Source organism: Tachypleus tridentatus, chromosome 13 (assembly GCF_004210375.1).
Source record: "Tachypleus tridentatus isolate NWPU-2018 chromosome 13, ASM421037v1, whole genome shotgun sequence".
Taxonomy (NCBI): Eukaryota; Metazoa; Arthropoda; class Merostomata; order Xiphosura; family Limulidae; genus Tachypleus; species Tachypleus tridentatus.
The window spans coordinates 179230488-179252336 of record NC_134837.1 but is presented as its reverse complement, the minus strand read 5'-3'; the positions used below and the strand labels follow the sequence as shown (position 1 = coordinate 179252336).

General features: G+C 33.5%; 1 protein-coding gene across 1 annotated transcript in view; it reads left to right on the top strand.

Annotated features, from left to right (window-relative positions):
* Positions 1–9988: 9988 nt before the first annotated feature.
* LOC143239414 (neuropeptides capa receptor-like) overlaps positions 9989–21849 on the top strand; it is a 73136-nt gene continuing 61275 nt past the window's right edge. The window contains exon 1 of the mRNA XM_076480443.1: positions 9989–10864. Coding sequence (XP_076336558.1) covers positions 10612–10864 — 253 coding nt within the window. The 5' untranslated portion in view covers positions 9989–10611. The remainder of the gene's footprint in view (positions 10865–21849) is intronic.

The window sequence follows — 21849 nt, the reverse complement described above, 5'->3', positions numbered from 1 at the left end:
TACCATTGTTTAGAATTCCCATATACAAGAACATGTTTGAATAAACAAACTGATCAAATTTAGGGTTAGAAATAAGAGTCATGATACCCCATGCAGTGTCTGAACTATATAGAAACAAGCTGTTATACGGTACCGACATAAGCTTGAAGAAATCAATTTAATATCACTTCACAAACACACTTTGATAAAAACAACGTTTAGAACTATATATCAGGTTTTGTTGTCATGGTGCAACCCTAAAAATATAGAGAAGTGTCAGGAGATCACAGAGTTTGCATAAAATCTGTACACGATGCTACCTAGACTTTCAGACAAATTGTTGCAGCTATGAAATTCTTCTCAAAAAATGTGATGTACACCTTCAATCATGAGACAAATAAATTTGAAAATAGAAAAGGAAGAGGCAGAACATCTATACTCAGTGATATTGATGTTAAGTATCTTTGTTTATGCAGCTTTCAGGACAGAAGGAGACTTCCACTGATCTCAAGCATGAGATAAATAACCGTGTACCAAATGAGAGAAAAGTGTCCTGATGTACAGTATCATGAAGATTGAACAAAAATGAAATATATCTTCGTGTAACAGTTAGAAAACTTTGCTTTGATCTCCAGATATTGTTTAGAAACTGTAATTAGACTAAAAAGTACAATAACTGGATTGTTGATGATTGGACAAAAGGTGTTATGGAAAGATGAGTCTAATTTTTAAATATCTGGGTCAAAGTGTAGGTTGCATGTGTGAGGAAAGAGATCTGAATGATACTTCAATGTATAACACCTATACCATGAAGCATAGGAAGACAATATGATGGTTTGAAGGTGTTCTTCTGTTTAGGCGACAGGAAATATTTGCACAATAGATGAAATAATGGATCAGTACAAGTACCATAAGATACTAATTTGTCTTGGTATAACCAATGGCTTGCGTATTATTGGTAAATAATTGTACTACTAAGAACCTAGTGATCCCAAACACTCATCGAACCTGTGAAGAAATTAGTTAGCTAAGAAAGAAGCAGCTGGAGTCATTCAAATGATGCAGTGGTTCTCACTGAGCCCTGATCTTAACCACTTGAGCAGATGTGGGATTCCATAAAACTACACAAATCCAAAGTTAGTTATAAAGAGGTTGGGTTTTGAATTTCGCGCAAAGCTACACGAGAGCTACCTGCGCTAACCATTCCTAATTTAACAGTGAAAGACTAGAAGAAAGGCAACTAGTCATCATCACCACCGTCAATCTTGAGCTACTCTTTTACGAACGAATAGAGTGATTGACTGTTACATTATAATACCCCCACGGCTGAAAGGGAAAGCATGTTTGGTGTGATAGGGATTCGAACCCGCGACTCTCAGATTACGAGTCGAGTGCCTTATCCACCTGGCCATGCCGGGCCAACTGTTTATTGAACTCAATTACCTCCACTGAGCCTCTGTTGTATTGAATATAAAGATTAATAACATTTTGATGTTGTATCTCTGATTTACCTTCTACTCGTATAGTTCTTTGACAGTAGCCTGAAACCTAATATTTAACTTTGTCTTAACACTTTTGCCCAGTACTGTAATTATGAAATTAAAGTGTTATGATGATAGTAGTGGAAAGAACTATTTACTCTGGTAGTAATGGAAATACTTTTCGTAATGTTACTTGTGAATTGTTTACCAGTAAAAATAAAATTCACTCTTGTACTACTTCACACACATTTAACTCTAACATTCTAACGTTTACTTTAGCTTTAACGAAAATAATTTTTAATCTGGCTACAGTGTAAATAATGTTGAATATTTAACAGCGGAAATACCATTAATTCTGGCACAAACGTAAATAACGTTTATTCTGGTATAAATGGAAATAATTTTAATTCTGGCACAAACGTAAATAACGTTTATTCTGGTATAAATGGAAATAATTTTAATTCTGGCACAAACGTAAATAACGTTTATTCTGGTATAAATGGAAATAATTTTAATTCAAACGTAAATAACGTTTATTCTGGTATAAATGGAAATAATTTTAATTCTGGCACAAACGTAAATAACGTTTATTCTGGTATAAATGGAAATAATTTTAATTCTGGCACAAACGTAAATAACGTTTATTCTGGTATAAATGGAAATAATTTTAATTCTGGTATAAATGGAAATAATTTTAATTCTGACACTAACGTAAATAACGTTTATTCTGGTATAAGCGACATAATTTTAATTCTGGAATTATTCTTTGTAACTTTATTCTGGTATTAGTGTAAATAGCTTTTAATCTGAAGAAATCTATAATATATGTGATACTTGTTTAGTTTGTTTTTTGTTTGGTTTGTTTTTAATTTCGCGCAAAGCTATACGAGGGCTATCTGCGCCAGCCGTCCCTAATTTGGAAGTGTAAGATATTTGTTTAGAGATGTTTTGTTTTTCGTTTTTCATACTTGACGCGTGATGTATTTTCAGGTGCTGCAAACTTTTTATTATTATTTTGATTTACTCACTTTGTCGTAGACGTATTTAAACGAGAAACAAGTATGAATTTATCAAGTTGGAAAATCAAATAAATCAAAACGTTCAGATGTTCAGAGAGAAGTCACGTCACACACAACTTGGTTTTCACTTGAAACGTTGAATGGGTTGGTTACGTCTGCTTCATGCTAATAAATTTGGAGAAGTCTTAGATCATTTCGTAACGTCAGTTCAATCTGAGTTCTTAAGGATTTGGTAAACTTTACTTACTAGGGTGGAGACGCACATCAATAAGATGTGAAACTAATAGTAACAATCAAACTTTTTTGTTATTGTTGTTAAGACAATGAGGTATTGATTCTTTAAAAAAACTATTTTTAGTCACAGAAAAGTAAACGTATTGTTGCTTAAATCTCGCCTTCTTTATACATCATCTACATATATAAAATACAGTTGCCATTTACTGAACAAAGTACAGAATTTAAGTAAGGACTAAAGGGGGTTCAACCCCAGGGCCCATGGTCTTAATGGGGCCCCATTGATAACTTTATTATATGCAAAATTACATGGGATATAGGACCTACAAAAATTATTAACCCCTGGGCTCATACAACTTTATATGCGCCACTGTGTATAGTCAACATTACTGGTTCTTTCTTTCGATTGGTTTCGATATACGAACAATTCTGCTTTGTTTGTTTGTTTTGAAATTCGCACAAAGCTACACTAGGGCTATCTGTGCTACCCGTCCCTAATTAAGCAGTTTAAGACCAAAGGGAAGGCAGCAAGTCATTACCACCCACCGCCAACTCTTGGGATACTTTTTTACTAATAAATAGTGGGATTGACCGTAACATTATTATGCCCCCACGGCTGAAAGGGCGAGCACGTTTGGCGCGACAAGGATTCGAACTCACGACCTTCAGATTGCGAGTCGAACGCCTTAACCCACGCGGCCATGCCGTACCCCCGCAGTTGTATGTCTGCAGACTTCTACTGCTAGAAACTGGCAGAGCGTAGCTTTGTGCGTAAAAACAAAACTACACATAACCTATTAAGAGATTAAAAATGCCCCAAGCTATGTAAACTACTAAATTTAATACTTGTATTTCCTGTCCCGAGTTCTTAAAGTTCTAAAATTTTCATTTCATATGGGAGAACAAAACTCCATATATACATAACAATTGAGTTCAAATAACAGGACGGAAATAAAAAGTACGAATAGCACATCAAATATCTTTCGTCAGTAAAATATATATTTATGTCCTTTAATTAACCTTGTGGCCAGGAAAAATATTATCAGTTGTAACAGGCAGTAAACTTGATAGATTGTTTACATAAATTTCGCGCAAAGCTACACGAGGACTCTCTGTGCTAGTCGCCATTACTTTAGCAGTGTAAGACTAAGAGGGAGGGCAGCTAGTTAACAGCCACTCTTCTGATAATCTTTACCAAAGAAAACTAGGATTAGCGGTAACGTTATAAGTCTGAAAGGGATTCACTGAAGGGGATTTGAGCCCGTGATCTACATATTGCGACTCGAGTGACCTAATCACCAGTCCATATCATTCCGCTTAGATAAACGGTTGACATTGCATTTCACGCAGTTTCAGAAATTAAAAATATTAAAAATTATTTCAATAAAAATATTTAATGTATTAATTATCATATTTCATAAACCCCACCTTGACAGTGAAGTGACCAAGCGCTGACTTTGAAGGACTTATAATCGATGTTAGTTCCCCACGATGTCGCAGAAAATATAACCTTTTGTCACTTAGTAGACTATAATTAGTGTTAAGACCAGATAAAATATTACCGTCGGCAATGATAAGTAATAAAGTTGAAACTGTGTTATGCGATATAAGGTGTTAAAACGGTTAAACATGAAAATATTTAATGGCTCACTGGTGAGTTTTAGGTCCTATAATGTTATAATTCGGGGATTAATTCCTGTAGTGAGCACAAAACATATAGCTGATTGCTCGGCTTTTCGCTTAAGACAAAACAAATATATATGTACAAAAGGATTTCACAGAAGTCTTAAATGCACGCGATAGATGACGGGGCTGTGAACGTGGTTTAATAAGATAGATTGGATCTCCATACCAGAAAATACACAACGTACTTAGTAAAATAGTTAGTTACTCGTATTTTAAGCAATGCATCACGAATATGTAGGTTAACTACATAGAGCTTAATGGAGCAACGTATACATTATATGTTTGACAAGGGTTTTAGCCCGAGTGTTTCGTAGGCTGCTGTAGACACGGGTAAGAATGCACACATCGCCCTTACTTATTATATTCATACGATACATACTATTGTATTCTAAATATTCAATAAAATTGAAACAAGTTGTTAAAGAAATAGGTTTTCTTTATGATGTTAAGATAAAGTATTGAAGATATTTATGTAAAAACATATAATATTCAAATTCTGTTTAGGACAAGTCAACACAAGAGATAAGACGTGTTAAAGATATTTATGTAGAAACATATAAATTTCGAATTCTCTTTACGACAAGTCAACGAGAGAGATATGGTGTAGCATAATAAAGGGTTGCATATCGCAACCCTGAATGTTACTAACTGATAGGAATACAGAAGTCCCTTGAAGGTTATAACGAGTATTCCGTTCTTTCGTTTCTTTCTTATTTTTAAGAGTATATGTTCAGGGTTTGATACAATTTCTGCATTTTAAAACTAGCCAATTAAGGAGTAAAACTACTACGTTTGTTTCTAAAATAATGAACACGTTATGCTCTAAATCACTTGAAAGCGAAACGGCTGTACTTCTCCCAGAAAGACGACTTATGCTAGTATATAACCCGTGTATGAGAGCGTAACGTGCTAAACAGACCTATAAATCAAAGAGCGGACTTCGCCAGGAAGTTAAGACGATACTATTATATAACCTGTGTACTGGAACCCAATTTACTAAGTGACTTCAGCTGTCAAGAAAACTTTAAGCAAATAATGTGCAAATACCTTATCGTATAGAATCATTATAGCTACATTGTAATCGTGATGGAGAATACAGCATTTGTGTGTTGGCTGTGTTATCACATTATTTGTATGTTGGGTATGTTATTCCACTATTTGTATGCTGACTTTGTTATCACACGATATTTATGTTGAGTTGTTATCACACTATTTTTATGCTAAGTATGTTATCGCACTATTTTTATGTTGTATGTGTTATCACACTATTTTTATGTTGTATGTGTTATCACACTATTTTTATGTTGTATGTGTTATCACACTATTTTCTAAAGCAGATCCACAAATAGTTTAATAAGAAGTACATACTTCTTATGATGTGGATATCAGTACACCAGTTTCCTAAAGTGTCTACACAAACATTATTTAGGAACATACAGCCTTCTTATGTTGTGGATATCATTTCACCATTTTCGTAAAGTGTCTACACAATCATTATTTAGGGACATACAGCCTTCTATGTTGTGGATATCATTTCACCATTTTTGTAAAGTGTCTACACAATCATTATTTAGGGATATACAGCCTTCTTATGTTGTGGATATCATTTCATTATTTTCGTAAAGTGTCTACACAATCATTATTTAGGGACACACAGCCTTCTTATGTTGTGGATATCATTTCACCATTTTCGTAAAGTGTCTACACAATCATTATTTAGGGACATACAGCCTTCTTATGCTGAGGATATCATTACACCAGTTTCGTAAAGTGTCTACACAAACATCATGAAAGGAAATACAGCCTTCTTATGTTGTGGATATCATTACACCAGATTCCTGAAGCAATTCGAATCAATTTAAAGAAGCATAATATCTCATTTATAAAGCTAATAAATCACGACAGATATGTGAGATAAAATGTAAACGTTACAGTTTTTTTATGGTTAATTAACAATTTACAGTACTTTGGTATAGTTGAGAGACAGTGACCGATTTAATATAATATAAATAATAATTTATATTGTAATATGATACCTTTTTAACCATGCTCCAGTTTATAAACTTAACTCTTAACACGATGTTTACCTTTTTGTACTCTCGCTCAGATCTTAACGCTTGTAAGAAACTCAAGCATCTAGCCTATTTTAAGGCTTTGTTATCCAATTCTATTATCGTTGGGTTTACTTTTCGAATTAACTTATGTGTCAGTTGAAAACAATTCCTCTAGGGCGCGTGCTAAAAGAACTTATGGCTGCATTAAGACACAAAAACAGAAACACAGACTTCAACTTCAGACTTTTTTCTGCTTGTTTGAGGGGAAAAATGACCTTTTATATTAGTCTAGAGATAGAAAATTACTCAAAAAATTACTTGGTGTTGATATGAAGATGCATCTTTATTCACCGTTTTCTTTTATTTAATAACGTCATTATTTTCGTTTTTACGAACTTTGAATCCCAACTCATCAATTTTTGTCACCACGAACTAGAAAGTATTTCCCTTAAGTGACAGTGAAGTTCAGTTTTGCTTATAAGATACACAACTGTGAGTACAATAATAAGAAATTCAATACCATAACTTCGAAAGTAAGTACTCAACTAATTCATAAATATAGACCTTAATATAAATCTATATATTTTGTGGTTCACCACAGGACATAGTTAACTTAAAAGTGTACTAATTCATGTAATGTGATTCAAAATGTTTATTGTTTTCAGAAGATTGTATTTCATATTTAAAAAAAAACATTCTAAACTACCTAAAAAGTTAGTTTGTTGAAAGTTGTCTCAGTATTAACATTATGACATAATCTAATTTCTTTCAATAAATAACTTTCTTGTCCTTTAATAGTCTTAGGTTTAATAAACTTCATGGAAAGGTAACACAAGCCAGTGCCTCTAAACGTAAGGGTTAGAACAACGTATATATCTTCTTTAGTAAATCATAGATTTTCATTTCATTTTCCGTTATGATAAGGACTTTTGAGTGTTCTAACATTTCTAGAATTAAATTATTAAATCGTACTTTGAATTTAAACTCCGAAATGTCAATAAACGAAACCGAACCTTTACAGGCTATAATGATTTACCACTGAGGTCTTAGAAAGTGGGAGGTACAGTGATTAACCTTTGGAATGTTAAAAGGTGGGAAATATAATGACTAAGTGACTAAAGTGTTGAAAAGCTCCAGGTGTCAAAACGAAACTGTTCAGCGATTAATTGTCAGATGAGGTTGCGAAATGAAACCTATTCTTTGATATAAAAATAATTAATTTTATAAGACTGCGAGACACCAGCAAAACTTATACAAACACCTTCACTGCTTCTGACTTTTATCATTTTGTAGTTTTTAAAGTATGGCAGTTTTGTTACAGAATATTTTTCCAAATGAAAAGTCTTTCTCGCACATCAAGTATTGTAAACGAAGTAGCAGATATACAAGGAAGCGTTAATGATCAAAGAATATGTAATGGAAAAGAAGCGTGAGATCTGCAATATCTTCGAAGATTATGCTGAAAAACAAAAAAAATTATAGTATTCTTCATTTTATAGAGGAAGCCAGTGATATCTTTATAGGCCCAATAAAAAAGGGTCGCATCAGTTTCAGAGCACAGAAAAAAAGAAAGAAAGAAATAGTTCATCATCAGTCTATTGTTGTAGATTTGGCAAAAAGTAAACCACGTGGTTGTGACTTGGGTCTTACAGTCTTGAAACGACGGAAGCTAAGCAGTCTCTTCGAATTTTGTTAAATAATAGAAGAAATATCGTGGAGTAGTTTTTTTTAATCAAAAAACCATGAAGGAAGGGTAACATATATAATAAGCAAAATCAAAATTATTTCAAGGCGAAGAAGAAACATAAAGTTATGAATAATACAGCGGTCGCTACAAGTTATTTCCCCTTAATTAATTAATATTCATTTTTTATTTCTCCTTAATTAATTGAAATTAATTTGTTATTTTTCCTTATTATATATTAATTTACTATTTCTCCTTAATTAATGTTAATTTGTTATTTCTCCTTAATTAATATTAATTTGTTATTTCTCCTTAATTAATATTAATTTGTTATATCTCCTTAATTAATATTAATTTGTTATTTCTCCTTAATTGATATTAATTTTCAATATATTACATCACCAGTAAAACATGTTTTTTCCAAGAAACTTGAAAAATTAACAAAATTTAGATTTTGGAAGAAAACAATATTGCATTATGAGATATCACAGTAATTCTGAGAATAATTGTTTAAAGTACTCCTCTTTTCAATACACAAAAATATGTGGACTGAAGACATAGCTAAGTTTTCTATTGAGTGAATATTGTTCAATTTACAACTTCATAAGCATGTACTAAAGACATAGCTAAGTTTTATATCGAGTAAATATTGTTTAATATACAACTTTACAAACATTAGACTGAATTATCTGTTTCTATGAATTGTGAATTCATTAACTTACAACCGTTCGTAAGTAAACATGTTAGATAAAGACCAAAGATACGGCTTTTGATTGGATTGTTTATTTATCTTTGAACTTTTTTACAACGTTTCGACCATACGCGTGGCCGTCATCAGGTAACTGTCTCTGCTTTGTGAAATACAACACGAGAATTTTGTTCTAATTTAAGAAACATACAGGGCGACACCTGTGTTTTGATTTAAGTTAGGTTTTAGTTCACAAATAATTAACGCTTCTATAATTTTTCTTCTATTAATGTTGTTCTCATTGCACAATATCTTAACGTTGTGAATGATAATTAGAAGTTGGTTTATTTTGTTCTCCAGCTTGTAATTTGGTATGTGAGAAGAACAGTTTCTATTTCTTAACTTGCCAAGACTGTGCATAATTACTAAATCAAGAAACGATTTTACGACCACATTAAAATATAATGCTTTTGACGGTGGAATAGTTCATTAAACATTCAAATGAAGTAAGCATGGTTACGTTTCCTAGCCCTCGTTCAGTAATAACTTTCAAAATGTTTGCGCAGTAAAAGTTATAGAAGAAATTTTGTTATTATTAATGAAAATTTGGAGGTGGTACAAATCTCTCAGCTGTAGCCTTGGGGCTTAGGTTTTTCAACTTCCAAGATAAATTTGTTATTTTCAGAACAAAATGTACAGCAAACGCAAAACATTTCATATATTGAATGTGTTTCTACAATTTGTAATCTTCAAAAATATATGAGTACACACAAAGCCTGTTGTCTCTCTGGAGGTTTAATCATTAGCTTTCGGACACACAACATTAAAAATCTGGGTTCAATATCCGCAGTGGGCATAATACAAATAGCCCATTGATCAACTTTGGCATCAAAGCAAATACAAAAAGGAACACAACGAGTTGTACTTTTATTTGTTCCGATTGAACAAATTATGATCGTAAAGACGTGTTTGCTCATTGCTGTATATTTTAATGTTATGTTATCAGATTTACACTGTTAGTCATATTGAACACGGTTATCGAAGTCAAATGAAAATCTGCTGGTCTTCCTTCTTCGTGATTGGTGGAACTGGCTTATGGTTGAGATCCACAACACTACGTCACATTCTTCACAAGAAGCTGCTGAGCGCGTGCTATACTTCTTTAACGCTGCACTGAGATACTGTGCGGGATCCAACTTTATTTTCTGCATCAGTCATTAAACTGCAAATAGTGGTGTGTAGCTCTCTAAGAGGTCCTCTACGGGGTGAAAGAAATGGGCAGGTAGAAAATTAGCCTACTCTCTGTTACAGTGACTTTTTGTTAGGACCCCAGAGCTTCAGAACTTCTCCACTGTGTACAGACCGAGCTGAAACTTATTAGCTTCTCACAGTCTTCCGTTGAAATGATCTTACGACGCACGAGACACAACTGAGGATCAATAGATCAAGCCGGATTGTGAAAAGGTTCCAGGTTTTAACCTGCTAACTTTCCCAGCACTAGTGGTCGAAAGTCTTTTGTTAGTATTTTGCAAAGTGAGTTAACTTCAGTTATTAAACTTACGTTTACGACGAAAAGAATATCCAGATCAGAACGTATTTCCATTTTTTCTAGTTAAATTTTAAAAATTGAAAAAAGAAGAGATTTGAGGAAAAAAAATCAGTTAATACACTTTAAGAAATTGAACCATGTATGAAATAATCATTCGATTTTAATAGAACCAGTTAGTTATATAGCTTGACCTCCTTAAACAAACGTCAAATATATTACATCTTGTTCGTATTAAACATGGAGGAGCGTAACGAATCCAGCGACCCCAACATGACTGAAAGACAGTACTTGGAGCTGAGGATGGGGCCTCAGCAAATTTCTTCTGTCATCATTATTCCCATTACTGTCGTTTACGTTTTAATATTTGTGAGTGGAATCATTGGTAATATTGTGGTATGTCTCGCTATAACGAGAAACTCGCACTTTCAAACTCCAACTAACTATTACCTTCTCTCTCTTGCTATTTCAGACCTTCTTATTTTGATCTTTGGTAAGTAAAACATATTTCTGTTGTTTATACGTGTGATTAAATGTTTGCGTTCATTCTTTTATAAAGTTGTCAAAGTAGTAAGCCACTGGACTATAAACACTCCAATTATTTGTGAATTCGTTAAGTTTAGAACTAGACGACTAGTCATAATCGTTGGAAAGTACGTATAACAATAATATAACATATAAAAATCTAAAACAGCGAAAAGTTAAAACATGTGTTAATATATCGGTAAAGTTGATCGGCTGTTGTGTTATTTTATATTAAATAGTAAGAGAGTAGACTATAATTGATAACCATTAAGCCTTAAACCTATTTCTTAACACATGTGCACATCTTTATTCATTGTTTTTAATATTATAGTACAAGCTTTAGTATTTGAAGCAGAGTGGATTTGTTTTCAATGGTTTGATGGGCAATTATAAGTGCAGCATGTATTTCTGTATATTGAAATACTGAAAAGAAAAATGTTTTGGGCTGAAATACATTTGTTTCTTTAAGATATTTTTGTTTTTTTATTTTATTATTGGATTTGGAGATATTTTATCTCCATTGTTTTTTATTGATGTTAATATGTAGCTTTACAGTTTTCGGTTTAGTTATAGAAATGTTTCTGAGGCGAGTAGAAAGACACTTGTGTGAAAGCCAAAAAGGGCTCAGGTTTCGGAAGAAAATACTTATGGAAATTGTTACGCCTATTATAAGACACACAAGAGCTTCTGCATAAGTCACTAGCAACGAGAACAAATATATTTCTGTTACAGATCTTTAGCTTCGCAACGTGAGAAAACCAAGCGCTGTAAATTAATTTATATTCATGTTTTACGCATCTGACAATTCAGTTTGAGTATGGGACGATTCCTCTGTAATAACACTTTCATGAATGTTCGGTTTGTAAGTCTAGCATTAAAATACGACTCCTTTCTGTCGCCTCTTCTCTGTCCAACACAGCTGTAACATCTCACACTGAGTACTTTTTCTATCAAGCAAGAGATATCATACATAATTCAGACACATTCTGCTAGCTGAATAGTTGGAAATATTGTAATTTTTCTTGTGGTTGGAACCTTTCTGTATTCATTGTTGTGGGAACTATTTACTTCTGCTGTAATACATTATATTTTGATCCAATTTTGTCGGTCTTTTATTGTCGTTTTCTTTAATTGAAGTAAGTTTATTCTATTACATTTATGGATAATAATTCTTATTTAGCGTGTCCTTGTATAATGTTAACAGTAAACTTTTACATTCTTTGTCAATAGGATATCTCATGTAGTTTTTTTTTTACTTTTACTTTACCCATGGAACATCTTTCTACGTATAAACAGTGTGTGTGGATATCAATTTGTAACTTGCATAAATGCAGAGAACTAAGCTTGCGAGTACCTTGGTATTTCCTCTTCAATTTTAGGTACCTAGTATTTTCACATGGATTTTAGTAGTTCTTCTGAAAGAATATATTACAAAAAACCTTTCTCAGATTTTTAATACGCAGTAAGAAGAGTAACCAATATATTGCAAACGTAAACACCTTTTGTTGGTTTATCTAATTCATTTTAAACGGGCATATTATTACTTAATGGACATTGAAAATATATCTTTATTTCAAAGTAAGCTTTCAAACTGTGCTAACTCTATATAAAACTTGAAAACATGTTTATTAACTGCTGTTTATTGTAACGCGTTCTACTGGCTTTTTTCGTGTACCTTTCACTAAATAAATAACATATTTTTACCAATGTTAAGGGCTCTTTTTATGAATCAAAAGCCCAAATTACTAATACAAACTGAATGTAATACAATGAAATAACAATATTAGAACTGAACGAAAAATGAAATACAAAATATATGCTTACGGTGAAATTGTCCCCAGTTGGGACAGTGGTGAGTCTACTAATTTACACTGTTAAAACCAGAGGTTCGATTCCCCTCGGTAGACACAGAAGACAGCCAAATGTATCTTTCCTATAAGAAAACACACGGACAAATTAATCATGTCTGTCTGTCTGCCTTCTAGTTTTCTTATCATTTGTAAAATACCTTGTTGTGCTTATGTTCTGAGTTGCTAGTTTATCCATCATAATAATTGTATATATGTGTTTGTTTACTGTAATGTCTGTAACGAATTTTGTGGTATAATGAATAGTTATTCATTATTCTCAACATAGAGTGAATTTAGTGCAACGCCATTAACACATTTTGTGGGAAAATATGTCTTTGCTTATCATTTTTAATATATAATGAATTGATTTCAAAGCCAAATTTTTTAGGTCTAGTGAATAGTTACCTATTATTCTCGATACAGAACGAACTCGGTGATACGTCAGTAACGAAATATTTGGAATGATGCGCCAGTATCTATGTCGAATAAGCTAATTCCTCGTATAAAGACGTAAAAAGTTAATTAATTATGTCTTAAAGCGACATCTTATCGCACGTGCGAACAAATACTTGTTGTTCGTGCAGGTTTCTGACATCCGTATTGATTATGTTGTATTAAAGATGGAGTAAATACTAGTTACCAGTATTTTAAGCTTTAGAAAATCATGACCTATGGTCGTTGAAACCCTGATTAGTTTTATCTTCGTATTCGTACGGTGTACGTTTGAAATAAAGTCGAATAAGTATAGTAACTTCATTTTTCGGATTTAGTGTGTGTGTGTTTTTCTTATAGCAAAGCCACGTCGAACTATCTGCTGAGCCCACCAAGGGGAATCGAAACCCTGATTTTAGCGTTGTCAATCCGAAGACTTATTATCGCTGTACTAGCGATGGGGCTTTTCGCTTTTAGATTTGTTGATAAGCATCAGTTAGGCACCCTATTTTAGATAAGGAAAAATAATCTTAAATGTTGTTTTGTTTCCTTTTCACACTTATAAAAAAACATCGAGAACTTTATATCTGAACTTCACTTGGCTAGATGTAACTCGACTCGCAATATATATGGTCGTGGGTTTGAATCCCATCACCAAACTTACGTGCTCTTTCGTCTGTGGGAGCGTCAAAATGTGACCTTAAGTCCCACTATATTCGTGGGTAAAAAGTAGTTGGCGGCGGAAGGTTTCGACTAGTTGCCTTCCCATTGGCTCTATCACTTCAGACTTAGGGATAGCTAACACAGACAGCTTCGAGCAGCATTGCGAGAAATTGAGCAAACAAATAAAACTTTGTATGTGAAAAATGTACCATCATAACTTCTGCACAAAATGCTAAATTATTAGTTTTGTCAGTCTACTGTCGTTGAAGATCTGTTTATGACCCTGAAAGAAAGGTTGAAGGTACGCGAGTTCCTATCTCATAAAGAAACAGGCCCAGCATGGCTAGATTCGTAATCTGAGGGTCGAGAGTTCAAATCCCCGTTGCACCAAACATGCTCGCTCTTTCAGCCGTGGAGGAGTTATAATGTGAAGGTCAATCCCACTATTTGTTGATAAAAAGTATCCCAACAGTTGACGGTGGGTGGTGATGACTAGTTGCCTTCCCTCTAGTTTTAAGGTAGTAAATTAGGAACAGCTAGCGCAGATTGCCCTCTTGTAGCTTTGCGCGAACTTCAAAAACAAAACAAACAAGCGTAAAGGAAGAGGGATTTTTTAGCTGAAATCTCGACCTCTGAAGAACATGTTTTTTAATGGTGAGAAATATTGCTAATTCGTAGTAGGTGATGACCAATTAGGATACTGTCACACCCTGCTTCTTGTTGTTAAAAGAAGCTCCCGCAGTTTTGTGTAACGAATTTGGATCTGAGCAATCCATTTACACGTGTCTCAGCCACGTGAGGCCCGGCATGGCCAAGCGCGTAAGGCGTGCGACTCGTACTCCGAGGGTCGCGGGTTCGCGCCCGCGTCGCGCTAAACATGCTCACCCTCCCAGCCGTGGGGGCGTTATAATGTTACGGTCAATCCCACTATTCGTTGGTAAAAGAGTAGCCCAAGAGTTGGCGGTGGGTGGTGATGACTAGCTGCCTTCCCTCTAGTCTTACACTGCTAAATTAGGGACGGCTAGCACAGATAGCCCTCGAGTAGCTTTGTGCGAAATTCCAAAAACAAACTCATCCACGTGATAGTGTAAGCTAAAAGACGTCGTGAAAGGTGTTGATAAACCTCATGTGTTTAATTATAAACATCACGCCAGTTTGCTGCAAGTCTACTAAGAGTTAAACGATATTTGGTCAAAACGTGTCCCACTCTATTCGACCAGGGACGTGCTGTACATGTTTCATCACTTGGTTGCTCATTCATTTGTTTATTTTGAATTTCGCGCAAAATTACACAAGGGCTATACATGCTAGACGTCCCTAATTTAGCAGTGTAAGGCTAGAGGGAAGGCAGCTAGTCATCATCAATCACAGCCAACTTACGATGTTTTCTTGTCCTTTTAGGAAAAATGTTTGAGATTTATTTGGTATAACTAGTCTTTAAATAAATTAAAAGTGATTGAAGAATAGATTATGCAAAACCCAATGGTAGTTAATTCTAAAAGACAACAACATGCATCCAAAATTTTCGGAAAACTTTAGACTAAAATAAAGATAAAACAAGAGATTCGGTTTGCATGTTTAGTGATATTAACAACTTTATTTTACATAATAATACGTTTCAACCGGCTTATGGATTTATCACACTAATGTTAACTGATATTTAATGAATAATGTATTGTAAATGGGCCATGCCTTAGAAAAAACGTAATCATAATATGGAATTAGATTAGTAATATTTGGTTGTAGATCCTAACATAATTTTGATTTTAAATTATCTAAACCATTTAGAATCCGTTGACCAGAACCATATAACAAAAATATTTTTTTATACATTCTGTGAACTGTTGTTATATTACCATCAACTACTTTGACCTTATGGTGATGGAAATATTACAAGATGACTGAATGTCTACGTTTTTCAACGACCGTCAGATAAGGTCAATCAAAAGTCACATTAGAAATCAAACAGAGTGTATAAGACCATACTAATAGCTATTTTGCTATTCAAGCAGTTAAAGACTTTGGACAGATTAGAAAGCTATATACATTTCTTCGAATAAAAAAAGAAAGAAAGAAACACCAAAGCACTTTGCTGTTCCATCAGTTACCATCACTCCCTCAGAAAATTCGATTTAAGATTAAACCATCTGGAAATAAACTTAATCAGAACTGTCAAGAATTTGATTATGTTTAAACTAGGTTCGTGTGTTTTGTGTCGATGGGTTATATGTGCTGTGTATCTGCCGTTTGTCTAATCATGAAAGTATTCGCAGTCACCAGGAGAGGAAGGAGGTATGAAAACATTAAGAAAAACTAAAGTATAATGAAAGATGTTTTGTTAAACCGACCCAGTTGTTAATGCACATAGAACAATAACTATAAGTGTAATGAAAGATGTTTTGTTAAACTGACCCAGTTGTTAATGCACATAGAACAATAACTATAAGTGTTACATTTTATTAGACAAATTATTTTTGGCGTGGTCTCGTACCCAAATTTTTTTAACATATATATTAAAACATGTTTCGTTCGCACATGCGCAATAATTTAAAAAATCCCAACAACATTGATTATTAAAGCACCACATAACGTAAGACTTCAGTCACTCTGGCATTGCGATATACTTGGTACTTACATACTGTGTATCAGATGAAAGGTTACTGAGACAAGATAGCTATGAGAAAAGGTTTTCTTGTAACATGATCATACGCAGAAATTGAAAACTAGATGCTAAAGATGTGCGACTAGTACTCTTAGACTGTGAGAAAGTGATGATGATGTGTAACTGGTGCTGTTAGACTGTTACTAAGTGATGATGATGTGTAACTGGTACTGTTAGACTGTTACTAAGTAATGATGATGTGTAACTGATACTGTTAGATTACAATTAAATGACAATCACACTTAGGTAAGCTGAGCTTAAAGAAGTAAACTATTGCGACCAGTATAATGAATTACAGGAAATTACAAGACACTTTTGATTTGAAAGGACACAGATATGACTCATTTAATATTGAAGCTTACATATTACTAGGTTAGTGCAATGGACATTTCACTATGATACTTAAAACTGACTCATTATTGAAAAGATATGTTATATGACGTCTTGACGTCAAGTTTTTCACCTATAAAAGCATGAGATTTTGGAGTGTCCAATAAAAGAGACATTTCAGTATTTGTGAGAAAAGGTGGAAGTGGTTTTATTTTGAAAAAAGTTATAAGTTCATGATGTACCGTGATCCAAACTGTGATGATGTGTTACTAGTAGTGTTGCTTTTATCTAAGTGATTTTGTTAATGGACAGCGAGGCCCATCTTATGTAACTTAAGAACTTGATAGGTGTATAGACCATTAGGATTACTGTGATTTTACTTACTTTAGCTATCATATGATTTCATTTACATTAGCCATCTTGTGATTTTATTTACTTTAGTCATATTATGATTTTACTTATTTTAACAATCTTGTGATTTTATTTACTTCAACTATCTTGAAGTTTTATTTAATTTATTCATCTTATGATTTTACTTATTTTAACCATCTAGTGATTTTATTTACTTCAACCATCTGGAAGTTTTATTTAGTTAATTCATGTTATGATTTTACTTACTTTAGCCATCTTATGATTTTATTTTCTAATCATCTTGTGATTTTATTTACTTTAGCCATCGGTCTGGAAAAACAGTTGTTGGTTTAAAGGTGTATCTAAAATCTGATAAATCAAAGTTTTCATTGATGTGAAATCATATCTTGTTAACAGGATTAAGAGTTATGTTCATCTTCACCGCAATAGATCGTATGGGTGGGTGGGGTCTCTTTCGTAGCCAAAACTTTCACATTACAGATGATGGTGTTGCTAGTATTGGCTCGACGATGTTGCACTGGGGCCTGCTACTCTGTTGGGTCATTTTTTCCTGAACAATGTTGGTGTGTGAAATCACTTCCTCAGTAAGAGCTGACATTATCCGTACATACATACAATTAAATCCGTCATAGCCATATGTGTGTGTACATACGTATATATATATATAATAAGCATGTTCCTCGGTGGCGCGACGGTTCGTACTTGCAACTAGACTTGGCGCCACTGCATGAACAAATGCAAATTGTCTTTGTAAAGTGAAATTGACTTTTTGTGTATGTAAACCTACGGGCACAGAAGGAGTCATGAAAAATGGTTATATTCTACCTTAACGTTTTGAGAAAGATAAAATAAATAAATAGAAAGAAATAATTCTGTATGTTATTAAGCGCAAAACTATATAATATGTTACCCCTCTAGTGGCACAGCGATATATCAGCGGACTTACAACGCTAGAATCCGGGTTTCGATACCTGTCGGTAGTATAGCACTGATAGCCCATTGTGAAATATTGTGCTTACATATAAACAAACAATACAATAAGCTGTATTCTGCCCACAGCGGGTATAAAAGCCTGATTTTTAGCGTTATAAGCTTTCAGACTTGTCGTTTAACCAGTGAGGGAAGAAAAAGGAAAACGTGTTGTTCCAAGCATTGAAAGAATAGAAATAAAAATAATTATCAGCTCTACATTAACAATCGTGAAAAGTTTATTATTTCGTTTAGTTGCTGTATATATGAATATAAAATTTATTTTAAATCAGATGTTTGTTCCAGTGGTGAATGATATTGATACTTCTTCAACAGTTAAGATAATGAAATAAAATATTCCCTTATCACTAAAGATGCTTAACGTGGTTATTCCAGCAAATGTTTTAATGAATGCAACACATTACAATAAGATGAACCACACACAAAAACGCATTAGAATCAGGTGAATCAGACACAAAAACACATTACAATCAGATGAATCACACACAAAAAAACACATTAGAATCAGGTGATTTAAACATAAAAGCACACCACAATCAGGTGAATTAGACACAAAAATTATAACTTGGGAGCCAATACACAACAATACTTATAATGATACTGGTACTTCAGTATATGTAAATGAATTTCCTAGTTTATATTCAGCCAAGCAGATGTAATATCAGTGGACATTTGTACGAAGTAACAAGTCACGCAGTAAAAGCAGACATGATAACGTGATCCAAATATCGTTCCAAATATGTATCTCTACGCAAAAAAGTGTGTAATATATCACACGCAACGAGTGCACATAATATGTGCAGTGAAAATACGAAGTAAGTGGTCAACTGTCCTTCATGACAATCAACAGCAAGTTGATTCCAGAAACTAGCAACCATCTTGATCGACTGTACTTGTTTCGAGTCAACCAACAGCACCACCGAGTCACTGAGAAACTACTCTGCCATTGTGCTGCACAATTGTCTCTAGACACGCAACAATATGGACAAAGTAAACTAGTAGAGAGAAAGAAAGATCAAAACTAGATACACCTCTGTTTGTCCCTTCTTCATCAATTGAGGACAAGTGATGAATTAATTTCAGTGTGAGGGGTTAGACGATTTCTGCAACTAATCGAACAAAGATGAACCAGTAGATCTCAGCTGATGTTCCTTACACATGGATTGTTTTGAAACACTGAACAACCAGTGGAGATTAAGACTGCATCAAGTTTACAGAAAATCGAATTCTTGACGTTCACATCTGATGCTTAATAAAAGGATTCGACTCGATGACGGTATTTGCTGTTCTTTCAGCTATTGCATAGTGTTAGACAAACGTTTGTTATTTCTTAGGCTTTAAGGTTCTGAAACTGAAACTTGGAGATACTGCTATTGTAATGTTCAAACCTTCACACTGCAAGTATTTCGAAGCCACATAAAATCATTTAAAAAGCTTACTTACAGTGACCAGCAGAGACAGAACTCAAAGTCTGAAGCTTCCAAGATGGACGAAGTTTCACTGATTAACAAAAGATATCCCAAGAGTAATATGGTGAAAAATATTGTACATATTTCTGGTCGGTTTGATTATCGTGTTATGTTCCATGACAGCCGACTGTCGGGTTGGGTTTGTGGTAAAGATTATTGAATATTAATTCATTCTCTTCTATAAACATAAGTAGGTTCTGAATTGTTTAATTTACAAGAAATAGCTGCGTCATAAACAGAAAAATTTACGATAGATGGAACGTTATATCAGCTAAAAATTATATCTTGTTTGTTTTTGAATTTCGCGCAAAACTGCACGAGAGCTATCAGCGGTAGACGTCCCTAATTTTGCAATGTAAGACTAGAGGAAGGCAGCTAGTCATCACCACCCACCGCCAGCTCCTGGGCTACTCTTTTACCAACGAAGAGTGAAATTGACCGTCACATTATAACGCACCCACGGATGAAAGGGTGAGCATGTTTGATTCGACCGTGTTCGAACCCGCGACCCTCAGATTACGAGTCGAACGCCTTAACCTACCTGGCCATGCCAGGCCCCGAAAAAACAAAGGAGAAATAGATAGATGCATATATATGAATAGCACTCAGTTGCGTACATCATGAATTAGTGTTGTATATATTAAAATAATTCTTAAAATTCACAACAGCAAGATCAATTGACTAACTCTGAAAAAACTCTTCTAAGAGTGGTAATTGGAATACTTTAAGGGAAAGTTAACATAGAATTGACAAATATTTACTTAATTTAAAACAAAAAAAAATCATTAAAAATATAAATATAGTAAATTACAGCAATTAGAAGGTATATAGATGCAAAACATGTATTAAACATTTGCTCTTTATCACGAGAGCTTTCTTTTTTTAACACATAACATATTTGGTCGTGTTATATGGATCTGAAGATAATATTTATTTGTTGACTTTGTTTAATTTACTTTTAAGTAAAATACAGATAAGGAATTTCCATACAATAATGAATTACGAGTGATAGATGATTGCTTAATTTGGCAATATATAATAGAAATTGATCGCCGAAGGCCTAACGTCGAGGTTTAATGGAAGCACTTATACGTAGAAACATAACATGTGTATAAGTTTGCTTTGATCTTGTTTAGTGTGTCATTGGATTTTGATATATATAGGTATCCTTTACTTAAAAAGTACTGACTCTTCTGATCCTGGTTAATATGTCATTGGATCTCGGTATTTCAGTGTCTTTTATTTTTAGATAGAGAATTGTTATATTTTGGATCAGTATTTTGACAAGTGAGCGCCTATTTTTATATACAATCTTTTGCTGTAATTTTGAACACTGTGCTTTTGTATCTCTATATCTTTAGGCATTTCTTACTTTCCTACAACATGCTGCTGATAATACGTATTTTAATATCAGTTTCAGCCATTTAAACTGTAGGTAAATATTACATTTTGTTTCACGACAGCACTTGAGTTATCACGTTGCGAGTTATTTATTGTTTGTTTGTTTTTTTAAATACTCGCTTTTTACGAACATTCTACATTAACGAAACACAACTCGTATGTTAAAGTTAAATGAAAGGGAACATTTATATATTACCTATTTCTAAGCGTCATAAGAAAAGAAACCGGAAACGCATTAAAATGTTCGGTTTCAAAGCTACACAATGGAAAAAAAAACATAACTATAAAACATTCCCATCTGAAGATCCATTTAAAGGCATATACAACTTCAACGAGATACATTCTCTACGATTGGTTAAATTGGGATAATGAGACCTGACAGAGATCCAAACTGTAGTTTTAAGACAGTAAGAAACGGATAATGTTATTCGATGTAGCTGTTACGTTTTATATTGAAACAGTCAGTTAGATTCTTATTGAGTTTGTACAATGTAATAATGTCAATGAGATAAGAAATACCTATATTTTATTTTATAATGAGAAAGTTTTTTAAATAAGGACGACAAACGTTCACTATGGTTTTATTCTAATATTTTTGTGTGAATTTAGAAACATAGCAACGAGAAACAGAGGAAAACAATAAAAATGATTTAGCAACGAAGTTGTTGAGGAAAAGCAAATAATATACAAACAGTATAAAATAATACACAAATAGTACAAAATAATACACAAATAGTACAAAATAATACACAAACAGTACAAAATAATACACAAATAGTACAAA